This window comes from Vicia villosa, linkage group LG7 (genome assembly GCF_029867415.1).
Source record: "Vicia villosa cultivar HV-30 ecotype Madison, WI linkage group LG7, Vvil1.0, whole genome shotgun sequence".
NCBI classification, from domain to species: Eukaryota; Viridiplantae; Streptophyta; class Magnoliopsida; order Fabales; family Fabaceae; genus Vicia; species Vicia villosa.
The window spans coordinates 97,126,938-97,153,755 of record NC_081186.1 but is presented as its reverse complement, the minus strand read 5'-3'; the positions used below and the strand labels follow the sequence as shown (position 1 = coordinate 97,153,755).

The window sequence follows — 26,818 nt, the reverse complement described above, 5'->3', positions numbered from 1 at the left end:
AGAGAACTTTTCCAACCTTCTTTAAGTTTCAAGATTTCATTATCTTGAGAAAATGTTTTCATGGCAAATGCTTTCACAAGAAAGAGAATAAGAAATATAGTGGTGCATGAAGATAGTTTGTTACGGATTAATGTCTTGACAATACCTTGAGCATTATTCTTTTATGGATGTAGGGTAGAGATTTGTTGTTGTAGTTGTGTAGCATAACCCCTCGATTTTGTTTAAAAATCAAGAGAAAAAGTATTTTCTTTTTTAAATAGAAATATAAAATAAAATAAGTAAATCCCTCATTTTTGTAAAAAAAAAAGAGGTAATAATTTTCAATCAAAAAATAGTAAAAGGTTAAATAAGTTTTTGGTCCCTCTAAATATCTCAAATTTCGTTTTTAGTCCCTCAAAAAATTTCCTTCAAAGAATGGTCCTCATAAAGTTTTCCGTCGAAACTTTTGGTCCCTTATGTCTAACACCGTTAACAGAATCTGACGTGGCACGCCACGTGGCAATGCTAGGGTGTCAATATGCTGACGTGTCATGCCACGTGGCCAAGGTCAGCATCACACTTGAACCTATAAAATTTTGTAGCAAATTTATTTCAAAAATTTTAATTTTAAAAAAATACAGTATGTTTATATTGATAAACCTTAATATCTTTGTTGACAAAATGACAAATTAATTACATTTCCATCTCTCTCAAATGCTTTAGGAATGTTTAATATTTTATTTCAACTAAATAACTTCTCTGTAACAATTATATTGTCTTCACTCATTCACTTTTCTACAAAACAAATAAATTGATTATAGATATTCAGGACTATTTTGATGGTCAAAAAAGTAATTGGTTAAGAGTACATTTTGCTGTGATTTCATGCTAAATGAAAGGAGGAATAAGAGTTGAGAACTTTAAACATGTTTTCATACCTAGAGTTTTTGGGGTGGATGGATCAAAATAAAATTGTTATGTATATTAACTAACTATCATTAAATCTTTGATTTGAAAATACTGCCCAATCTTTCAATAGAAAATTAACACCATCAGAACATAATCACGTGATAGTTTGTTTACTCATAAGAAATCTTAGTTAATAAATTTCATATCACGTCAGATTTTGCTGCTGCATTACAAATCTAACTCCCAAAGCAATTTAATTGAACTAGTACAGAAAGCTTATAGAAATCATCCAACTTACACCCCCATAAATCAAAATAATTATGCCCAATCTACATTCAGCCCTTTGATAGATTCCAAAAAAAAAAGTAACATGCTGTTTAATAGCACAACAGACGCATGGAGTCGGATTATACCCCAAGCCCAAGAGAGCAGAATTATAGAAACATGCACATAAAGAAATCAAACAAAACTTTGCATGAGCTATGTTAGTCCAAAAAAGCGGACGGAAAAATGCATTGACACTAAAATTTCCCCTGCATTCTAAGTTCTAACACATAATTATTCTAGAGAGATGCAAATGGAATTATTCCGCCTTTCATTTAACATGAAGTCACAATAATTGTAATAGAGAAGTTATTTAGTTGAAATAAAATATTAAACATTCCTAAAGCATTTGAGAGAGATGGAAATGGAATTAATTTGTCATTTTGTCAACAAAGATATTAACGTTTATCAACATAAACATACTGCATTTTTTTAAAATTAAAATTCTTAAAATAAATTTGCTACAAATTAGCTATGCTCTTAGCTACCGATTAGCTACGAAATTTTATATGTTCAAGTGTGATGATGACCTTGGCCACGTGGCATGACAGGTCAGCATATTGACACCCTAACAATGCCGCGTGGCGTGCCACGTCAGATCCTGTTAACGGCGTTAGACATGAGGGATCAAAAGTTTCGACGGAAAACTTTATGAGGACAATTCTTTGAAGGAAATTTTTTGAGGGACTAAAAACGAAGTTTGAAATATTTAGAGGGACCAAAAACTTATTTAACCCAATAATAAATGATAAAGAGTTAAAAATAATATGTCATGTTTCCATTTCATTTCTCTATCAGTCACCATTTTTTATGTGGAATTTACAACATGTTCAAGAATAAATTTCTCAATGTTGTCAATCCAGGAAAGCAATGATGTTTTCTTTGATTGACAACATATGAAGGTTATTTCAAAAATACAATATTAACAACATCAACACCATTATGTGGGATGGATTGTAAGGGCCGGAAAAATTTCAAGATAGAAGAACATTGAAGATTTTTTCTGTCTTGCAATCTATCCCAAAGAATAAATCTATACAAATATCGTGAGGCTACATAAGTTTGGATTAGGATAAAATATATTTAAAGAGTGCTTTTATAATAAAATTTGATTATTCCATCCCTCGATTATTATTGAAATCGAAGGGATGGATCATTTAGTTTACACTTATAAAGAAATAAAAACATAAACTTCAATAGCTGTGATTAAAAGCATGTCCTGAATTTTTTTCCTCGATTATATTAATAACCGAGGGAATAAGTGGTTTTTATTCTAGAAGAAAATAAAACATGACGCGGCTTGGCATTATACCTCAATTTTTGTTGGGTAAGGTGAAAGTTTTGTAATGAAATATATTATTTGTAGTAGTGTGTGCTACTTTTGTTGTTGTCGTTTGCTATGTTTCTTATGATGTTTGATAAGGTGTGCTACTTCTTAAAGATCACGTCTTGTAATTTAATCCAAGATTTAATCTAGATTACAAAAAAAATTTATATGAAAAAAGTTAACCTGGATAGTATGGTGCAACATGTGGAACACGATTTAAATTTGAATTTGAATTGTAACAAATCACATATGTTGTTGTTGGAGACTTTTGTGGAACAAATCAAATTCATCTATATTAGTTATTTCTGGACGAAATTAGAGTTGCTAATGCCCATTGGAAAAGCCCAAAATTGGATTGTTATTTAAGAAGACTCACCCCTCACGTTTGGGATGTGCAAGTTTTAAAGATTCCTTTTGTTATAGTTTATCTTGTGAGTCTTTGTTTGTGTTATCTTTGTGCATCACTCTAGCACCTTCATTCATATCTTAATGCATAGATTTTGGTTTGTTAGTTGAGTTGTTAAACTTTGTTTTGAGATATTAATTCTATAAGTTTGAGAACAAAGTATGTGAGTGTGATGATTGTCTCATCTTTTCAATCACATCGTAATTGTCTAAACACTTGGGTGAGTGTTTGAGTGAAAGTGAGAGGGTTCTCATATTTAAAGAGGGAGTAGAACGAAGCTTAATAGGTAGTATAAGGAAAGTGACATTGAATTGGGAGAATTCAGGGTAAGTCCATTAGTTCTTATGACTATTTGAAATGAAATAGTTTTATAGGGAGTCCTAAATAGAAAGTAACTAGAATTAGGAAGATGCATTGAACAACATGAGGTTGTTGTTCCTACAAGACTAATTGTAATAATTGAAAAAAGTAATTATCTTTTCTTGGATTGGATGCCCCCAAATGTAGATGTGGTTTGCGTTGAATTGAGTTAATAATTAGTGTGTTCTTCATTGCTTTTTTACTCCATCATTTTGAATAAGTTAAAGTTATCACATCTTGCTTGCAAACTGTTTTTTTTGTTTGTTTTTGGAAATAAGAGATTATACATATAACCAAAAAACAGTTAATACAAAACGACCCTGAGGGTCTAGCCAATGGGTACAAGCCCACGCCAACTATAACAGTAAAAAGCCTAATTCTTATCTAAGTTTAGGAATAGCCCAAACTTTATTCACAATATTATCTATAATTTGTGTAACTATGTAACTATCCACACTCTCTTTTCTATACACTCTATTATTTCTCAACTTCCTAATAGCATATATTGTTTCAGCCAGGCCACTTTGAAGAATTTACGCCTCCAGTTATTGCTTTTGCAGATTTTAATAGCCCACTTCTGTTCTTGTCGCCAATCCTGTACATGGTGATCAATATGGAGCCAGTTTAACATATCCTGCCGAATCCACTTTGTGCCTCTGCACTAAAAAAAACAGATGTTGCAGAGTTTCATTTGTATCACAAAATTCTCACTTAACATCTTGGATCATTCCAAACTTCAGTAATCTATCTTTAGTTGCAAGTTTGTCGTGACATGCTAACCAAAGAATTATCTTTGCTCTTGGTCTCGCAGAGTTACCTATTAGCAGCCCCCTCCAATCAACATTACTACTATGTTCCAAAAATTGCCAATAAAAGACCTTCATGTTAAAGTTCTCCTTTTGCAGCATATCATTCCAAATCCCCATATTCTTCACTTGATCTCTCAGCTGCAGAATGCCTTTGATAATCTAAGAAAAAGACTCCTTTATATGCATGTCCATAATGTTTCCCTCCTTGAAATAATACATGTGAACCCACCTAACTCATATGCTATCTTTCTTCTTGCAAAGGTACCAAATCAATCTCACCATACAAGCTTTATTCCACGAGTACATATTGATGATGTTCAAACCACCTTTTTTTCTGAGGAGCACACACTTTCTGCCAAGCTATGGGAGATTTCCTAGTTTTCAAATCTTTACCTGTCCAAAAGAAACCACGACACATAGACTCAACCATTTTGATAACACATTTAGGAAGAGGAATACATTGCATCCAGTAATTGGCTATCCCAAAATCCGTGCTTTGAATCATTTGCAATCTCCCTGCATAGCTCAGGAGATGAGAGCTCTAATGCCTCAGCCTTCCTCCAATCTTCTCACACAACTCAAGGCAGTGCTGACTGCTTAACTTTCTGCTCATCAGAGGAATCCCCAGGTATCTAAAGGGTAATTGACCCTTGCTAAAACTAGTCACTCCCTCAATTTGCTCCATAACAAACCTGTCCATACCACCATAATATGCTTTGCATTTAGCTGGATTAACATAAAGCCCTGTAGATCTGGAAAAGTTGTTGAAATAGTCTATTATCATCTGCACAGAGTTAATATCACCCCTGGAAAACAATAACAGATCATCAGCAAAGCTTAAGTCAATCAGCTTTAACTTCTCACAGTTTTTATGAAATCTGAATTCATGTCTCTTACTTAAATCCTCCATTTTCCTATGCAAGTATTCCATTACAATCACAAAAAGCAAAGGGGGTATTGGATCCCCTTGCCTCAGCCCCTTTGCAGCTTTCATACACTTTGTTATTTGACCAGTAATGATAAACTGATAAGTCACTATTGTAACAACCCTCATGATCCACCCAATAAATCTCCTAGGAAATCCTATCTGAGCAAGAATGTTTTTGAGAGCCACCCAGTCCACAGAGTCATAAGCTTTCTTTATATCCATCTGCAACATACATCTAGGCATCCCTCCTTTTATACTATACCCTTTAATGAGTTCATAAGCAACTAGCACATGGTCATGGATATTTTGCCCTGGAATCAAAGCTGACTGGTTTCTGCTAATGACCTTGTTCAGAACTTTGCTCATTCTAATTGCCATTACTTTAGAGATTATCTTGTATATTGTGGTGCAACAAGAAATGGGTCTAAAATCCTTAAGTTTACAAGCTTGGTCATGCTCAGGGATCAAGGTTACCATAGTGTTGTTTATTCTCTGGTCAATCTGCCCTTCCTCAAAGAAAGCCTTTATAGTCTTCATAGTATCTTCTTTGACTACCTTCCAAGATGCCTTGAAGAATTTAGCCCCAAAGCCATCAGCTCCTGGTGCTTTCAGGTCACACAGGCTCTTAAGAGCTAACTCCACTTCCATCTCAGTAACAGGACTGCTCAACATACTCCTTTGCTCAATATCCAGTTGTTTGCCTACCCTCATAGCTCTAATATCTATCCTTTCCAAGCCTGTATCAGCAGTTCCCATCAATTTACCATAGAACTCCAGAATTTCCTTCTCAATATCTTCCTGGTCATTCAATTCAGTACCATCATCCTTACATAACTTGCTTATGGTTTTCTGATTATGCTTGCTCTTTAGAAAGGCATGGAAAAAAGCATTATTTCCATCACCTAGTCTAATCCAGTCAATTTTTGTTTTTCTGCAAACTGGTTTTTATTCTGGTATACAATGTCTCAGACATCGTATCTGACATTTGTCTCCAAAATCTGTCATCCATCCTAAACTGCTGTACACGTTGTTAGCAAATGACTATCGTTTTAGCAAATAATTTTTTTGAAAAAATTAAATATCATTCTTAGTTTTCAATGTATAAATAATTACTATTTTTTCAACTGTATCTTTTAATTATTATTCTGTATACTATTTTTAACACATTTAGAAGATTAATTTAATAAAAATATAATATCTTATTATTATTATTATTTTTATTGTTATTATTATTATTATTATTATTATTATTATTATTATTATTATATTTTTTTTATTTGTGTATAAAACAGATATAGTATGAAAAATATTACGAATACATTTTGCTAAAATAGCAATTGGTGATGAAAATATCAACATCTAAATATTGGTGGCTCTTACTGCTTCCACGTCAATGAACTCTATTGCCACGCATTTCATACAATTATTGGAGAACTCGTTTGAGGCGGTTTTGTAAATTTCATGTTAGACGGATCTATAGAACATGTTTAAACTTTTTCAAAAAATAAATTTTTGTTAAAATGTTTATAAAAATACTAAAACTTTTTTTTAACTTTCTACAAAAATATATATCATTTTAATTAAAAAATAATCAAAAACATAATTTTATTTAAAAATTTATTTTAAAATTATTTTATAAAAATTATTTAAAATAGTTTCAAATTTTAATAATTTTTAAAAAATTTGATATTAAAAAAAGTTATAATAAAATAAAAAATAATTAAAATAACATTTTAAAAATAATTATTCAAACAAACTTTTCATTAAAAAATTTTAAATAACATTTTAAATATTTCTTGTAAATTTCTTTTAAATAAAAACATGTAAGTATGAAAATCATTTTTAAAAAATCATAAACATATGAATAACTAATCAGTAAAATATTCGTGTGATAAAAATCCACATAACACAAGCAACTAATCCTTACAAGTAAAACTATCAAAATGAGCTACTTTACCCCTCTAGTGGGTGTGGGTTTTTTAAGAATGGGTAAAAAAAACTCAATAGGATAAGGACTTGAGAATTACTACGAGACCGATCCTAAATGTGCTTCAGATTATCCGGCTCGAAATGAGCTTTTTTTATTTTAAAAAATTAAAATAAAAAACACATTAATATTTATTATAAATAAAATATAAAACTATATTATTTTAAACATAATACATTTTTAAGTATTATATTATTTCTTTTAAATACAAAAATGTGTTTCTAAATACAATATATGTCTAAATTGTATAAAATAATACTTGAATATTTAACATAAGAAAAAAATAATATAATACGATGAAAAAATATTAATTATATTAATGTATAATATTTAAAAGAAAAAGATTAAATAGAATAAAGATAAAATTTAGTGAGATAAGAAAAATCAATATACTATTTGACAATATAAATATTAATATATTTTTTAAAATTTATAATTATGCGGATCTAATGGGCACCCACAGTCCATATGAGCAAGTCCTAATAGATAGCGGATTTTTTAGGGCTGAAATAAAAAAAAAAAAACTGAAAAATATGACTCTCATTTTACAGCCAAGCCAAAGTCCTATAATTTGACGAGCTGATGGGTTGACCCATATAAACTAGTTCATTTTGACAACTCTTCTAAAAGTATTAATCATGAATACGAAAATGAATATTTTAATCCCTAAAAAGTAGATAGTCGATGAACATATATATTTATATATTTTTAATATTATTATAAAAAACAATACATCACTATAAATTATTATATATTGTAAATAAATATTCATTTTTATAATTAAAGGATAAATTTTTTATATTTTTTATGTTAATAAAATTTAAAATAATAAAATTTTTGTTAAATTATATTTTTGGTCTCCCTATTTTATTTAACTCACAAAAATAGTTCTCCTATTTATTTTTAAATAGTTTTGATCCATATGTACATATTCCGTAAAAAAACGCTGATGTATACTATTTTTTAAATATGTGTCATATTTTTATTGACTTGATTAAAAAGATTAATTTCTCATTGCATCTTTTATGATGCTTTCTTCCTTTAGTCATCATTTCAGATTGTCTTCTTCATATTCTTACTCTTTTAACTTGTCTATTTATAAACTGAACTAATTTTGGTTTTTAAAAACTCACATTTTTCTTTATGTTTTTTCATGAATACATAAAATAAAGTTTAAATTATAAACTATATAAAAAAATTTAAAACTCTTGTAAATAATATAAATAATATATTTTATGACGATTCTTAAAATTAATAATTTTAGAAATTTGATTTTAAAAAGAGAAAATGTGTCATGCACATGTCAACCAATTACAATCATGTATTTAATTAAATTCTTTTTATTTAAATTTTTTATAATATAGCATATTGATGATTTTTTATTAAATTATAATATAAATCTATTTTATACTGTTAGTGCATATCTATTAAACTCTTTTAAAGATGTTTTCATAATTTAAAACAAACCAAAAGTTCATATACAATGTTTTGTTTAAATATTTTAGTGGCTTTCATCGTTACTTGTGTTTCTTCTAACACTGTCTTAGTAGACATTTTCTCAATATATTATTTTAGTTATAACTAATAATCTGTCGGCAACGATTTTTCACAAATTGCAATGTTATTTGGTTATATTATTTCTAACATTAATGACTCATGGGCATGGCCCCAAATTTGTACTCACAGAAAAAACAGAGAAACATTAAATGCCTACAATTTGTTAAATTTGAAAAGAAAAGAAATTCAAATAAATAAATGACTTTCATTATTGTCTCCGACAATTTCAACATCCGTAGTACTTTTGAATTGAATTGTCAAAAGATACACCACTATACTTTGAAATTAATTAGCATGTTACCAATTTAATCTTTAAATTTATAATAAAATTAATATATAATTATTCATGATATTATTAATATATATAATCTTTAACTAAATATTAATTTTGAGAAACAAATATTTATATTTTATATATAACAAATATTAATTTTGATATAAGCTTTTTTTACGAGAATTAAAAAAAATAATAAACAAAACTTTAATATATTACAGGAAGTTAAAATTAGACATTTATTTTATGAAATTTTTTTTTTTGATATTTAAAAAGATTTTAACAAAATTATTTTTGAAAATATAAAAAGATCAATTTTTAAAAGTTAAAACAAATTGTCCCAAAATTATTCCTACTGCCAACATAAGCCTTAACTTGTTTTAATTTCAAAATAAAAGAATGAAAATATCCAATTATTTTAGTACCCAATTCTAACATGTTTCAAGGAGCTTATATTAAGACCAATATTAGGTAACTTGAATCAAAGAACATTATGGGGTGGCCAATTCTCACACACTAAAATATGAAGACGGGTATAGTAATGAGAACTCTAGTATCTATCGAACTTGCACCGTCTATTTTATTATGTATTTTATTATTTAATTTTAATAATTTTAAAAAATAAATATATTGTGAATTTTTTTATATTTTGATTTGTGTTTATCATTTAAAACATTGAAATCTGTGTATAGAATTTTTTGAGATTGTTTTATTGTATTATTTGTAATGTAATTTTGATTTTGAAAAAAATAAATATTTTTATTAATAAAAGTGATTTCACTAAATGAACGTGGTGGGTCGAGAAAATTTAAACCCAACCCAAACCTCTTTTAATTCTCCATCTCTGTTGGTGATTGGAGCAGAGAACAAATACAATTTGGAAATTCAGGTTTGGGTTTGGGGAGGTAAAAGTCGCCTCCTCCCCACCCTATTTTCATGCTTACTTAAAGAGCTAAATCATTAAATGAAAATACATGATGAAACACATATTGTTTATCATTTCTCTCTGTAGTTAACAAACTCTTTGTTTTGTATGGTGACACCATCTAAGTTTTCTATGATATTGTCAATAGGATAATTCTTGTTGATATTTTATGATGATTTTTTTTCTTTCAAAACAATATTCTCGTCATTTTGTGAATCTCCATCTTCCTTGGCAAACTGCAAGATGTTCTCTACATTGTCTGAAACATCTTTTTTGTCATTTTGTTTAGTAAGACCATCTTTTTTGGTGAGCTGTTAACATTCAAAAGGAGTAGGGTTACGACTCTAATTCCAATTGAATTTCAGTTTGATCTTTAATGTAACACCCTAAACCCCGCACATGAATTTTCGCATAATTTAATCATACTTACAAACACAAAGGGTATCACATACGTCATAATAACACATCTTGCTCCGTAACACGTGTTTCAAAATAATAATTTATAGCATATCATTGCATGTTCACTTCTAATTTAAAGTATCACCGCAGTGAGATCATCAACAAAAATTAGATATAGTCCAAACTTTCAACTTTAGTAATCAAGATAAGAGAGTTGTAAATGGTCAACTCAACAACCAAATACTCAACAAAAGAAAATAGTCTTACGACTTCAACATAACAAACATAAGAAATAGAACAATCGTTTCCGACCTAATGTTACATAATCAGAGCAAGACGCTACTACATAAAGCGATAAAACTGTGGAAGTACTCCAAGACTAGCTTCCACTTACTTCCACGAGATCTACTCCTGAGCATTTGCACAATACCCATATGAAGACAACATTCAAACCAAAGGGGTGAGTAATCATAATCAATTATAAAAGACATAAAAGAAAAATATAGTTTATAACAATTATATACAATCAATCACAACATCAATATATCACAATTCTCACACCCCTAAACACCCATCATCAGGCACAACAACATTTCAAATACCACAAGTCGTCATTCAACATCTCCAACAACAACAATCATACATGATGCAATGCTCATGCAACATACTCAACAACGTACTCAATGCATGTGGTACCATGTAAAGAACAAACAAGTTCATTTCGCTCCTTTTTCCATCACCAGAGGATACAGGATCTACCACCATAGGATTTGGTTCACTCTTGAACTAATGCACAACAAAATCGCCACCATCATCATAGGTAACACTTCACTAATTCCTCACCATGGGAATTAGGTACTCCCACCCGATCCATCACCATGGGATCGAAGCAACAACAAAAATCGTTATCATCATCATAAGTAACGCTTTAATAATTCTCCAACATATGAATTAGCTACTCGCACTTGCTCCGGCATCATGGGATCGAGGCCACAATATAATTAGAACCGAAGTTCTGATAACATTGATGCATGGACTCTCAATTATGCAACAACAACATATACATTTGGTCCCTCTTCTGACCTTGTATGCCACCAACAACATAATCACATCATGAATATAACAGAACATGTATCACTATTAAGAACATTATCAAGATAGTAATAACATAAGTACATCATTATCATACAACATTAATATACAACACAACAACTCATAAATAAAACAGATAAATTCAATCAAATCATCGACATATGTTGATGCGGTAAAGCGGCAAGCAAAAAGTAATAGGTATTATTTATTACCGGGTGATATAGGTTATATCGTATCGTAGTCCACAGAGATTGGTTGAGAAAAACTGCCGTTCGACTATCTCGCGTTCTAAGTTTCATGATTGGTTGCGGAAAGGTAAATGCGGGAAAAGTAAATAAAAGCAGATAAACAATCTCAATAGTCTAAGAGAAATAGTTATGGAATTGCATTTCGTTCTACCCGTCGAATACTTAAATCTGAAGATCTATCGCTCGACACTCACAATACGCATCAACATCACCGGGCATCACTCGAGATGCCACATCGGTGTCCATGTCTGCAACACCGACGAAAGCTCAACCGTACTATTCACATCAGCGATTTCTCCACCGACACAAACAACACGGAGGCATTAGACTCGATACCCACTACGATTGTTAGTCCTAAATCCATGTCTGCAACCCAGAAACTAACAGTTATCATTCCTAATCAAGATCTATGGTGTCCATGTCTGCAACAACACAAATCCAGAGCATTTAAGCAAAAAGATCAAGAACAACAACAATGATGATTTGTAAAGCGAATATATAAACGATCCCAAGATCGACAAATGTACATACAAGAAGAGTAGAAATATACATACAACACCCACCATTGGAATGAAACAAAGGGAAGAGAGAAGATGAACCGGAAAGATCTCACCGGTACAATGAAATCGAGACAGATCCATGATCAATCCACATGGTGTAGCATCCAATGGTGTTTCCTAAGCCTCTAAACTATCAAAAATGGATCAGAGCTCTTCCATGGGGGAAAGAGGTGATAAAAAACCCTAAAAAAGTGTTTTTACAACATATATACAAGTCTGAAAGTCGCAGACCGCGCTAAGCGCGCCCAGCGCGCTAAGCGGGCTGCTTTTTATTTTTCTTAGACCGCCAGACCGCGCTTAGCGCCAAAAACCCGCGCTAAGCGCCCAACTTTCTGCCAAATGGGTCAAAAATGCTCCCAGAGCCCGCTTAGCGCGGTCAAGCCCGCTTAGCGCGCTCAACAGAACAACAAATCTTGTTTTGGTCATATCTTGAGAACCGTAACTCCGATTTGCGTCCGGTTCGAAGCGTTGGAAAGCTTATTCCATGCTCTATCTAACAATGAACAAATTGCAACCAAATTGATGAATTTGATCATCCTTATTTTGAGCCTTGCCCGCCGATGAATTGGTAAAATCGCGTGTTCGCCGCCGTGTCTTCGACACTTTATTCCTCAAAGCTTCGAACACACAATAATACCTACAAAAAGACAACAAAACAATCAAACGATATACATTTAGACGAAAACGTAACAAAACACAAACGATACAAATATACACAAAAACGGGGAATTATTCAAACGGTATTAACAAAAAGTATCGATAAGTGCCACTATTTACAAACACAAAATAACTACATTTTGGCACTTAACAACTCTCCCCAACTTGAATTTGTTTGTCCTCAAACAAGGCCAAACACTCAAAGAATCAAAAGTAAAAATCCAAAGAATCAAGAATCAACACAGTTTAGAAAACGAAACAATTGCACAGTTCAAACCAAAAACGTACAAACAAAGTAAAAACTTACCACAATCCTACAACGACGCATGAAAATGAAACCAATCGTAAGTACAATAATCATACAAAACATTCTAAACAAAACAAGCTCAATAATGAATCACGCCTAGCAAAAACTCATCGGTAGATGAAAAACACCGAAAGGTGAGGACTTTGACACACACCCGACAATCTTGCAAACAATAGACAAAATTATGCATTCATCCAAAAATAGTATCGAAAATGCAACGGCACGAATCACAAGGGCTTTCAAGGTTGTAATGTGGCTCGGTTAACAAACAAGTGATAAGTCCTAAAGCTAATCGAAACAAAAACTTGCCCAAACCTAAGGGAGTAATTACTTCCACAAAGTTTCAAACAATACAATTCCAATCCAACTTTCTTCTTCATCACACGTTTCACACCAAACACAATACTTATTAGCACACTCTTATTCCAAACTCATTTTGTTCTTTTCTTTTTCAAACTTTTTCTCTTTTGTCTTTCTTTTTCTTTTCTTTCTTTCTCACATTTTTTTTTCTTTTTCTTTTCTTTTCTTTCCACTACCTCATATCAATCACATCATAAAGAGGCAAACACCTTCTCCCCAACTTGAATTCAACCATAACATAAAGTGAATACTCCATACTTTCTAAGGCAAGGTAAAAATCCATCTAAACATCATAATTATAGGTCAAGAAAACAAAGATAATCAAAATCCATCAAAAAGGGTGAACTATGTCTCAAGTTCAAAAACAAAATGGACAATGACAAAAAGGCTCAAAGGGGGTACTAATGGTCACACACTCACAAGGTAAAATGACATTTGGCTTATGGTAGTTGCGCTCAAAATCAAACAAGTGCCTTGATCACTTTCGTGCATTCACAAAATCAATACAGACGGAAGATTAAACATAATAATATCCAGTTAAAACAAGAAATGCCGGTCACTCACATATATACACAATGTAAAGCCACCTCACATTTATGGTAAAAAGGGTAAACTAATTGTGATTCAAGTAATGAGCAAGTTATGCAAAAAGAATGAGTAATATGAAAATTGTACAAATGAAAAGTCTCCTAATCATGCTAAGCTATAGAAAGCGATAAACGAGTACCTTGCTATGTACAAATTCGAACAATCATTACCGCACAATTGGCATGTTGAATCAATCAAAATTGAAGAATTACCAAATGCGACTTCAAGTAATCGAGCCAAAATTTGAGTCTAAACAACAACAAAAGAATTAAAATTATAACTATAAAATACAAAACTATAAAGCCTTGGTGTAAGTGGGAAAAAGGGTGAGGCAAATGAATCATTAAAAAGAATTCATTAGCCAAAAGCTACAGACCGCGCTAAGCACGGTCTAGCGCGCTAAGCGCGCTACACCAGAAAGAGAAAAACCAGTCCAGAAAACCAAAATTTCTAGTGCGGCCTCCACTTAACACCTACACAACTCATTTACAGAAAAACAGAAAAGTAAAACTGTTGGGGTGCCTCCCAACAAGCGCTCGTTTTACGTCGTTAGCTCGACGCCTTTTATTGTGCACGCGAATGGTAAGTAACTTCCTCGCGGTACGCCAATGCTTTCGCCTCAAACGCAACCTAAAGGAAACATCCTGCCCAAACACTTAACAAACGAATCAAAAGCAAAAGTATATAGAAGTATATGTAAAAACACAAATTTACAACGGAATGGTGAAATTGACTAAACAAGTTGAAAATTGAAGATATGTAATTTAAGAGCTAATCCGAGTTCAACTTGTTTAGTAAGTTCACCAAACAAAACAAAACAAGTATAACTATACAAGTATACATCTATGCACAAAATATACAATATGGACATATTTACGAAACTTAAAACACAAAACCATCGCAATGCAATTAATCTCAAAACCAATCCCCGGCAACGGCGCCATTTTGTTGATGCGGTAAAGCGGCAAGCAAAAAGTAATAGGTATTATTTATTACCGGGTGATATAGGTTATATCGTATCGTAGTCCACAGAGATTGGTTGAGAAAAACTGCCGTTCGACTATCTCGCGTTCTAAGTTTCATGATTGGTTGCGGAAAGGTAAATGCGGGAAAAGTAAATAAAAGCAGATAAACAATCTCAATAGTCTAAGAGAAATAGTTATGGAATTGCATTTCGTTCTACCCGTCGAATACTTAAATCTGAAGATCTATCGCTCGACACTCACAATACGCATCAACATCACCGGGCATCACTCGAGATGCCACATCGGTGTCCATGTCTGCAACACCGACGAAAGCTCAACCGTACTATTCACATCAGCGATTTCTCCACCGACACAAACAACACGGAGGCATTAGACTCGATACCCACTACGATTGTTAGTCCTAAATCCATGTCTGCAACCCAGAAACTAACAGTTATCATTCCTAATCAAGATCTATGGTGTCCATGTCTGCAACAACACAAATCCAGAGCATTTAAGCAAAAAGATCAAGAACAACAACAATGATGATTTGTAAAGCGAATATATAAACGATCCCAAGATCGACAAATGTACATACAAGAAGAGTAGAAATATACATACAACACCCACCATTGGAATGAAACAAAGGGAAGAGAGAAGATGAACCGGAAAGATCTCACCGGTACAATGAAATCGAGACAGATCCATGATCAATCCACATGGTGTAGCATCCAATGGTGTTTCCTAAGCCTCTAAACTATCAAAAATGGATCAGAGCTCTTCCATGGGGGAAAGAGGTGATAAAAAACCCTAAAAAAGTGTTTTTACAACATATATACAAGTCTGAAAGTCGCAGACCGCGCTAAGCGGACTGCTTTTTATTTTTCTTAGACCGCCAGACCGCGCTTAGCGCCAAAAACCCGCGCTAAGCGCCCAACTTTCTGCCAAATGGGTCAAAAATGCTCCCAGAGCCCGCTTAGCGCGGTCAAGCCCGCTTAGCGCGCTCAACAAAACAGCAAATCTTGTTTTGGTCATATCTTGAGAACCGTAACTCCGATTTGCGCCCGGTTCGAAGCGTTGGAAAGCTTATTCCATGCTCTATCTAACAATGAACAAATTGCAACCAAATTGATGAATTTGATCATCCTTATTTTGAGCCTTGCCCGCCGATGAATTGGTAAAATCGCGTGTTCGCCGCCGTGTCTTCGACACTTTATTCCTCAAAGCTTCGAACACACAATAATACCTACAAAAAGACAACAAAACAATCAAACGATATACATTTACACGAAAACGTAACAAAACACAAACGATACAAATATACACAAAAACGGGGAATTATTCAAACGGTATTAACAAAAAGTATCGATAAGTGCCACTATTTACAAACACAAAATAACTACATTTTGGCACTTAACAACATATTCAGTCTATGGGTATACTTCCATTAGATAGGAAATCGGGCTAAATTTCCAATGCTTCAAACAAAATTTTGTTTGGACTTACGGTTCAAAAGTTATGATCAAAATACTCGGCAAAACAATAGATTACTATTGTAGAACAATCGATTGATCTGCTATTCTGTCCACTATCCCACGCTTTTAGAAGGAAAGTCAATTGATTGGTCTGTTTAACAATCGACTGGTCCTGCTATTTTTGTCTAAAAACCCCAGTTTTCATGATACAGAGTATGTGTTCTCTAACCCTATTCATCCTAAACCAGTGCCAAATTCAACAACCAATTTCACACCAATCCAACCCGCAATAACACTAAAAAATTAAAGACATCAATTGAACATAAATCCATCAAAAGTTTCATGAATCATTCACTTAAATTCATACCCTAAAACATCAATTCTCTAGGGATTCAATGGATTCAAGAAAACATCAACAACATATCAACACACACAATTATAATTCACATCATGGCATGTAAAAACATAATCATCACATTATTTATCAACATCATCATGAAATATTTTATAAGTTTTATCATTAATCAAGAGAAAATAAAACCTTATTATACCCTTCCCTCATGCCAATCACAATTGAAAACCATTACCCACTCATACCTTGTTATTCCTAGCAATTTACTTCCCAAGCTCTATGGATGAATTGTTCTCCATAAGCCTCCTCTTACCCAATCACTCTTATCCTCTTCTCAATTTCACGTACGATGTATCTGGTTCCCTATTATCACATTTTCCCTTTTTTTATTAGAAATATTCTCCTAATTATGCTTTATCTATAATGCCCTCAACTCAACCTTTCTAATACCACTTTGCCCTTAAATTCTTTACCCACTATCTTACTATTATTATTTTTAATAATTAATTAATTAATTAATGATATAACCAATATATTATTTTACTCAACAATAATTCTAATTTATTCTAATCCACTTATAATTACCTTACTATGTCCATAAATCAAGGACTCACACCCCCCAAAACAATTCTAATAATTAAATAAATCACACAATATATGTAATTCAATAATTAAATTAAAATAAAAGATCTAACTAAGAAATGAGGTGTTACAATCTGAGGCAGGATGTCACACACAATATTAATACAAAGTGTAAGACAAGATGATTTGAATTAATATGTGAACAATTAAATAGAGTAATAAATAAAATACACAAGAAATGACTTGCCTCATTCAATGCAATTGTAACCTACACCTGGACGACAGTAACCCAATGGGAAGAAAGTTCAGTAATAAAAGTAGTCAATAGGACATATTGTTGAACATTTGAATCCATACATAAGAGAATGGGGTGAATTATGGAGGTTTGAAAAATGATAATTTGAAACAAAATTATCTTCTAAAATAGAGTTTGGAAAAGTTTTATTTAAAATGTTTCAATATGAAGTGGAATTAAAGTGGAAAATAAAGGAGTTAAGGGAAGATAGATAGCGCGAGAGATTTATAGAGGTTCGGTCTTAAGGAAGTGACATACTCCTCTCCCCAAGAACTTATCTTGAGAGTATCTAATAATTATTAAGAGCTTTTATAAGGTTAAGTTCATGAATACCTTTATACAAGGAAAATGAAGTTTTAGGTTAACTTCCACCAAACGACAAACTGAGGAATGAAGCGGTTATTGTCATGCCAAAACAACGAACATATCTTCAAGCAGTTAGTCTCTAAGCAAAATTGAGATTTTGCACACGGTGATCTTGAACCAACATGGAGGTTTTAACTTGTTGATCTCGAACCTACTTAACTTTATATTGGCTAAACTCAAAAATCGGGTGGGATTTTATATCAGGGTTCTCAAACTAGTAAAGCTTTTAAGCGGGTTGAGATCAAGAACCCTTGTGAATATTTTTCTTTGATTATTCTTCACGAAACCAAAAGGAGAGCTTTTTTTAATGGCAGAGCTTACGAACCAAACACAATCTTATACTGATACCCTAAAGTGATTTTTAACAGGTTTAGCTCCAAACCAAAACAATCACTTCCTAAGGAAGAATAAGTTAGTCAAAAGGAAAAATAACTCTTGGTTTATTTTGATCAATAAACTCCTCACCCAGAACAATTCCTTGCTAAACTTAAGAACACTCTCAAAGAACCATTGCTAAAATTGTGAGAGAAAAGAAAACTATTTAGAGAGATTGAGAGAGAAAGAGGAAAATGAGATAATGGATTGTTGGAAATGAAAGGGAATAAATGTCTTAATTGATTAGCTAAGCGATTAGGTACTTGGTATAATTGATTATTGCTGTATAAATTTGAAGGTTTTGATAGAGATATATTATCACTCATTAAGAAACTATCATAATCGATTATGGATTTGATTCACCCTCATATAATCGATTAGTTATTTTTTCTAATTGATTATACAACTCAAAAAAAAATTCTTAATCAATTTGATAGTTTTCAAAACAACCGGTTAGGCTCCAAAAACAATTTTGGTGGTTTCATTTGAAAAGTAAAGGCTTCAAAAATATTTTTTTTAGTGAGTTTGTGTGTGTGTGTGTGTTATCCATACTATTTATGAAAATATTGTTGTGTTTTTACAATACACTGATCACTTAGGCAGACACGATCATGCGAGCTTTCACACTTCCTCTCTTTCATACTCTTGAGTTTCAAGTCCTTTTTCCGAATATGTCAATCATGTGAGAACATCACTTGAATATTGTTATACAGGAGGATTGATATACTTCAAGTCAGTTACCATCATGACAAAGTTGTGAAGATATCAATGGTGACCATAAGCCCTAATTGTTAAGCGTGTGTAGTGAAAATACTAAACCACTCGGGGAAATCATATTTAGTAATTGAGTAATTGAATCTCTAAGTTAGATCTTTGCGCTTATCTTATAAATGAGTGCAATTCATTAAATCATATTTTTTCATGCATAAATCAATCCCTTAGGCAAAGTCAATGCAAATTGTTTAAGTCAATTAGTCAGATATTTGGTTCAAGAAAAACATCAATGCATGGTTCCTATCATTCAAACTTTCAATTCAAACTTGAACACTTCACTTTTCTTATAATATCAATTTTTTAAAGTGTGATTCAAATAGAGTTGCGCATGATTCAAATTAATAAATGAATATACAAATTAGATTTGGGTTTTACCCACGTGATTCGAATCACAGACTTCCCCAATTTAAATCATGAATGAGCTTGATTAGAATCACCCTAAAGGATGATTTGACTCATTCATTCAATTTAAATTCTGGTTTTTGGTTCTGTCAGGGTGATTTGAAATGTAGAATTCTTTGACTCAATCAATGAAGAATTTGAGTTTTAAGTTCTTTATTCATATCATTTCCTCATTCCACTTAAATCATTCACCTTACTATTGACTCTAATCAAAAGGGTCTTTTTACTCATTTTTAATGCTCAATCTCAAGAACATATATAAATTAAATTATTTTTCTCTACCAATATTGAATCAAACTTTGAAAGATTTTCAAAAACCATGAAACCAACTTTCAAAGAACAATTGTCACAACTTTTAATTGCATATGAATTCATCTTCAATCTATAGCAAGATTACCATGTTTGGGCTGCTTCTCAATTCTAAGGGAGTGTGAGATCTATCATACGTTGGGTCCATTCATTGTTAATGTTTGTGAAGTTTTCAAGTTTGAGATCGAGATTCGAATTGTTTGGGTTAGTTGGAATTAACATTCAACAAGAATGAAAAAATAAAAGGGTTTTCTCCATTGAAGTCTTCGGTAGAACTGAGTGAAGGTTTCTATGGACAAAGTTGGGAATTTTTGTTTCTTCTGATAGACCAAGACCTCATAAGGTACCAGTAGGGTCGATAGAAGATCGATGTGGAAAAATGAATCTTGGAGCAGATTTTATATCTAAGTACGTGGACATTTAAGACTGAGTGAAGGTCTTATGGAATTCGGCTTCGTGGGCTAAATACAACAGAAGAAGGACAAATTCAGATTAGCATTATTTAATTATATTTTAATTTCGACATTATCTAGTTCCTTGATTGAATTAAACACAAATTGTAAAAATAGGGAAAGACTACGATTTTCCAATAGTTTCCCATTAGAGACTAAATTAGGATAAAAGCAAGTATTAACACTATTGCACTCTTCTCTATACTTCTCTATAATTTTATGTATAGTTTGCATGTTAAATTTTTATATTATTTTTGTAGAATTGCATATTGTTAGGTTTTACCTACTTAATGCGATTTTTGTGTAAGCGTAGGTCTCAAAAAGATTAAGTCATGTCATTCATCTTTTTGGTGATTATCTCTATTTGCAACTTGTAATATTAGATTGATTTACTGATTAACAATATTCAATTTAGACATCTCATATAAACTAAATTTTTATTGATCGGTTCATTGATTAACTAGAATTCTCATCGTTTCATATTTTATTGTATCGTCTGAACATTATGTAATTCGTGATATCAATCTAAAGCATGTTTCTCAAATTTCTCTTGTTCCATTTTGTAAAAAAACTCTGATTTTAAGAAAAATACATTTGAAACCGATCTTAGAGAAAAGATCTATTCAACCCCTTCTAGACCATTCTCACATTCTTCCCCAATAAATTTATCTTCAACAGTTTACATGACTAGAGAAGAGAAATACTTAATATTTTGCTGATAAAAATAGATAGTAATAACCATTACTACACTAACAAAACATATATCATTCTCATAATAATTAAATATCCACATATTACTAAACCTGTCAGAATATACATGATGTTTCAACACATCAAATCATATCAACAAATTTCTTCTTCATGATAATTTTCTTAAACATTCACTTAAACTATAGACATATGAATATACTATTCCTGTGAAAATTATGTTATCCAATAGTTTTCCAAACTTCCACCGAACAAATTCATTACTGTCAACATACTCTAATATTCATGTGAAAGTTGTATTATATTCAAAAGCTAAAGATACATTTGAAATATGTTTGAAATTTGACACATTTCAAAACTACAATAACAATCTTTGGCATATTCAAAAACTAAAAAATAGTTGTTTGTTCTATTTTTTAATCTTATATACAAAATATTATGAAAATGATTAGATTATTTGGAATGCAGCTCCACGAGTTAGCTAGTGTGATCTAGATGTACTATGATTTCAACACTGTCGCTTTCCGCTAGTAGACAATTGAACAGCAGTGCTTCATTTCACAGCCTCAGCTTCTGATCTTTATAAGTTTAAAGATAAGATTGATTTAATACATACGAGCTACCATCACAACTACCATTTAAAGATTCCGTATTGATTCCTACTTCCTTCCATTATAAATAGACCACACTTTCTTACTATTTTTTTCATCCTTCTCTACCAAATAATACATTAATTTTCAGTACAATGGAATCCAAAAATGCAATCCTCATCCTTGGCCTATTGGCCATGGTTCTTCTTATTTCCTCAGAGGTGTCAGCTAGGGACTTAACTGAGACATCCACTAATGCCAAAGAGGGTGAGCTAGTTATACATTATTTTTCATAATTTAAGCTTAAAATATATATTTTTTGGAAGCACATTATATATGATCTTCTATGACTAAGTTATAATTAATATCATCTATAATTAAAATATTGCAGAGGTTGTTGAACAGTCAAATGAAGTAAATGATGCCAAATATGGAGGTTACGGCCGTGGTGGCGGTTACCACAACGGTGGAAGTGGTTACAACAACGGTGGCGGTTACCACAATGGAGGAGGTGGTTACAACAAGGGTGGCGGTTACCACAATGGTGGAGGTGGTTACAACAATGGTGGCGGTTACCATAATGGTGGAGGTGGTTACAATGGTGGTGGTGGTTACCATAACGGTGGTGGTGGTGGTTACCGTGGTGGAGGTGGACATGGTGGACATGGAGGTGCTTCCAACAACGGTAACTGATAATATCAACGTCCTCAGTAATAAATATCATGAACTAATAATGTTGAGTGTGAAAAAAAAAAAAAAAAAAAAGAGGTATAGATAGATAGACATGAATCTTTTATGGTTATGTATTATCTATCTTGCAACTCTATAGTATAGTTATTTCACAACTCTATAAATCACTATGTATAAGTTATGATGAGTTTTATTTCGGACCAAAGTGGTGAATCTGTACTTATCATGTGTAATATATCAAATTTCATCCTTGTTAGTACGTTGCCCCCTTTGAATTTACACACACACACATATATATATATATATATATATATATATATATATATATATATATATATATATATATATATATATATATATATATCCATTCTGCTGATTTCTCTAAGAAAATTCGTCCAATAATTAACAGAACAAGCAAATGTTGACATAAGGTGAGACTCTAAACACCTGTTGCTTCGTGCAATATATATACAAGAAATTGAACTTCTCTAATATGGACATAGCTTTAATAGAAAAAGGTGTAAAGTTTGCCATCATTTACTACTAGCATTCCACCATCCACACACACAAACTATTTATTTTTTTATAAAACTGCTTAATCACTTCAGTTCTCTTACTATGATTTATCTATATATTCATTCCAACAATAATATTTGTAAACCTTATTCAATATTTTGTTTATATTTTACTTATCTTTATCACATTTTCAACCAAATTATGGATGCTTAAATATTACTCCTTCCATTCCTTTTTTAAGTGTCGTTTTAGTAAAAAAACTCTTTAACCAAGATAACGGATTATTAGAGTTATTTTTTCTATTATACTTTTATTTATTTTTCTCTTTTCAAATAAATTCAATCATACACTTTTTTTTTTTCAATAACGAATTGAAAAATTTAAGGTGAAGTTATTAAGAAAATAAGGATATAAATGACAAATTATAACATTAAATTATAAATCGATGCTTAAATAGGAACAAATTTTTTTCTTTCTAAAATGACATTTAAAAAGGAACGGAGGAAGAAACAGACGAATGGAGGGAGAAACAGACGAGAGTAGGAACAAAACAACACGTAGAGGAGGCTGAGAGGGAAAAGGGAGGATGGAAGGTGGTGGAAAGGAAGAAGTGGTCAGTGGGAGCAAACAACAATAATAGGTGGGATCTTAGAAGGGGCAAGGGAAATTTAGATGGAGAAGAAATCACAAGTTTCTTCTTCTCTGAATTCCCGGAGTCGTTTGGCTCAAAGGAAATGTTTGATATTTTTGTGGACTATGGGTTGGTAGCTGAGGTAGTGATCCCTCCGAGAAGAAACAAGTGGGGGAAAAGATACGGCTTTGTGAGGTACCAAAAGGTGGGTGATGTGAAAAAACTTGAAATGGAGCTGGATAACATTATTATTCTGGGCAAAAAACTTCATGCAAATGTACCAAGGTTCCAAAGAGGGGAGTTAGCAAAGCAGAAAACTGTTAACGTGAAGAGGCTAGGGGGAGAAATCAAAGATGTAAGAAATATGAGGAAACATTACAACGTGGGAATGGCTTCATATGCTCAGGTGGTGAAGGAGAATACAGGGTTAACCAATAAGAAGATGGAGGGAGAAAACAGAAGAGAAATAAAACCTAAGTTTGTCCATCGACAGTTTGATGTGAAGTCACAAGATATGGCAAGATTTGAGAAGGCCTTTGTTGGTGTGGTGGAAGAACCAGGGATGACATATAATGTTCAAGAAGCGTTGCATGCTGAAGGATACTTTACGATTACTGCTACACCTTTGGGAGCAAATATGGTGTTACTTGAAGAAAATGAGTTAGGTGAGATTAAGCAGCTGATTGAAGATGAGGCGGAATGGGTTAACAAATGGTTCGACAACATTCACCCATGGTCTCCGGCAGATGTGGACAATGAAAGACTAACATGGATGAGATGTTTCGGCCTGCCATGTCATGTCTGGAAAAAGGAATTTTTTGAATTCATGGCAAAATCAGTTGGTGTTTTCGTGTGCATGGACCAGGAAACAATGGAGGGGAAGAAGATGGATGTAGCAAGATTTTTAATCAGAACGAAATATTCTATGGTATTGAATGAAAGTATTAATATTGGGGTCAATGATAATACCTATAGCATTAAACTGATGGAGGATTCGCATGGGCCAAAGAGGTTAATGGTTCCTAGACATTGGGAGAACGGTGTGAGTAGCGGTGGCTCATCGGAAGAGGAGGAGGAAGAGTGGGGTGAGGGCGGCCGCGGTACTTTTGAAAATAACCTGGAAAGTAGTGCTAAGGTGTCAGAGAGTTGGAGACAATCGCATGATAACAATATGGCTATGAAGTCTGCAAGGTGTGGTGAGGGTGTAGAGGACCAGAACCAATTGGAGAAATCTAGCGGACCTATGATGGAAAAGGTGAATGAAACAGGGGAAATCCAGAGCATGGGGGGAGGATATGGCCATAGAGAAGAACAAACATTTAATGCAGATGGAGAGAGAACACTAAAAGTCTGCCAAGTGGAAAAGCCAAACATTGAAGAGTGTGCGATACCTAGTTTTAGTCAGCGGCTGAGAAGTGCAAAGGACAAAGAAAAGAACAGTGTGGGCTTGGGCGAGGATGTTGGTCTTTTGGAGAGACAACCACAATCTGGATCGGACCAAATATCAACCTTTGGGCCTACTAGCACTCCCAGGCCCAAGAAAAGCAAACAATTGGCACAGATTTATGATAATCAAAAAATCCCTTTTGCACCATCTTATTTTTCTGCTCTCTTACAGTCACAAGAAAATATAATTACCAGTAGCTCTCATAGGTTAACTCCGGCACGACAAATTTCTGAAGGGTCGGCTACAGGTGGATCAAAAAATAAATCCTCAGGGGGAGATTCAATAACAGATTCAGGTATGATGCAAGGTAATAGAAGGATTTGGAAAGCACTTGAAGGGGTGCCAAAAAAGGTATGGCGATCCATAAAAGAACTAGGGGTGGAAGGTGATGAAGATGATGAAGTGTTTGAAGGGATAGTACGCGACATCGAATCCAGGGAAAGGTAGTACTTTGAAGCGAGTAGGTTGGAGAAAACCAATGTCCAATGAATTGTATATCCATTAATATAAGAGGGGGTGGGAACTTGGTCAAGAGAAAGAGGATCCAGCAGATTATGAAAAAAGCTAAGGTAGATATGTGTTATTTGCAAGAAACAAAAATAAGAAAGATGGAGGAACATTATATAAGAAGTCTGTGGGGGAGGGAGGAATGCGAATGGTCAGCAGTAGACTCTGAAGGGCAATCTGGAGGGTTGCTAATAATATGGAGGAAGGATGTGATTAGGGCGAACTTCAGTTTTAAATCTAAAGGGCTCTTGGGTGTGAATGCTCTATGGAAAGACACGAATTGCTACTTTGTAAATGTATACTCCCCATGTGCTCTAACCGATAAGAGAGTGCTTTGGAGCCAACTGTTATCTTGGAAGAATAACTTTCCCAGTGGAGAATGGATTATCGGAGGCGACTTTAATGCTGTAAAGTCGGAAGACGAACGTATGGGCAGGGGACTGGTTAACAGAACTGAGCTGGAGGAGTTTGCAGGATTGATTGAACTATTGGAGGTGGTGGACGTACCCGTTATTGGCATTAAGTTCACTTGGGTGAAATCAGGAGGAAATGCAAGAAGTAGAATTGATAGATTCTTGATGACAGAAGGAATAATTAACCAGTGGAAGGCAGTGGCACAAATCTCTGGAAACAGAGACATATCAGATCACAGGCCCATTTCGTTGAAGATCAGTAATAAGGATTGGGGAGCAAAGCCATTCAAGGTATTCAACTGCTGGTATGAACATCCTGATTTGGAGAATTTTGTTGCTGAATCGTGGAATTCCTTTCATTGTAAAGGCACAAGTGCCTTTGTTCTTAAGGAAAAAATTAAGAATATAAGGGAAAGATTGAGATGGTGGAATCATAACATTTTTGGAAAGGTGGATCTGAATATTGAAGAAGATGTGGAGGAACTTAATGAGTTGGAAGATGTAGTCCTGCTCAGTAACGACCTAGGTGACAATACGGCCATTAGTAGAAGGAAGGATTTACAAAGTAGCATATGGAAAAATTTACATCTTAAGGAAAGTATTCTCAAGCAAAAATCGAGGGTGAGATGGATTAAGGAGGGAGATAATAACTCAAAATACTTTCATGCATCTCTAAAAGCTAGAAGTAGGAAGAACTCTATTGTTTTGATACAATCGCCGCAGGGTGTACTAGAAGGTGTTGAGGAGATAAAAGAAGCAGCCCGTAAGCACTTCCAGGAGAGGTTTAGCAAGATGAATAGACAAAGACCGACACTAAAAGGCTTGGTGTTCAACAAGCTTTCTACCAGTGAAGCTTCCCTCTTGGAGGAGGAGTTTTCAACAGAAGAAATAAGAGAGTCGGTGTTCAGCTGTGATGGAGATAGAAGCCCAGGACCAGATGGGTTGAATCTAGCTTTTATAAAAAAATTCTGGA

General features: G+C 33.1%; 1 protein-coding gene across 1 annotated transcript; it reads left to right on the top strand.

The window, feature by feature from the left end:
• Positions 1-21,750: 21,750 nt before the first annotated feature.
• LOC131617931 (dormancy-associated protein 2-like) lies at positions 21,751-22,590 on the top strand. Its single transcript, XM_058889199.1, has 2 exons — positions 21,751-21,908; positions 22,033-22,590. The coding sequence occupies exons 1-2, from the start codon at positions 21,797-21,799 to the stop codon at positions 22,332-22,334; spliced, it is 414 nt and encodes a 137-aa protein (XP_058745182.1). The 5' UTR covers positions 21,751-21,796; the 3' UTR covers positions 22,335-22,590.
• Positions 22,591-26,818: the final 4,228 nt, after the last annotated feature.

Excerpts from the sequence above, each read along its gene's own strand:
- LOC131617931 (XM_058889199.1), top strand. The coding sequence starts at position 21,797 with ATGGAATCCAAAAATGCAATCCTCATCCTTGGCCTATTGGCCATGGTT. Across the intron at positions 21,909-22,032 it reads ATCCACTAATGCCAAAGAGG|AGGTTGTTGAACAGTCAAAT; the intron begins GTGAGCTAGTTA and ends AAAATATTGCAG.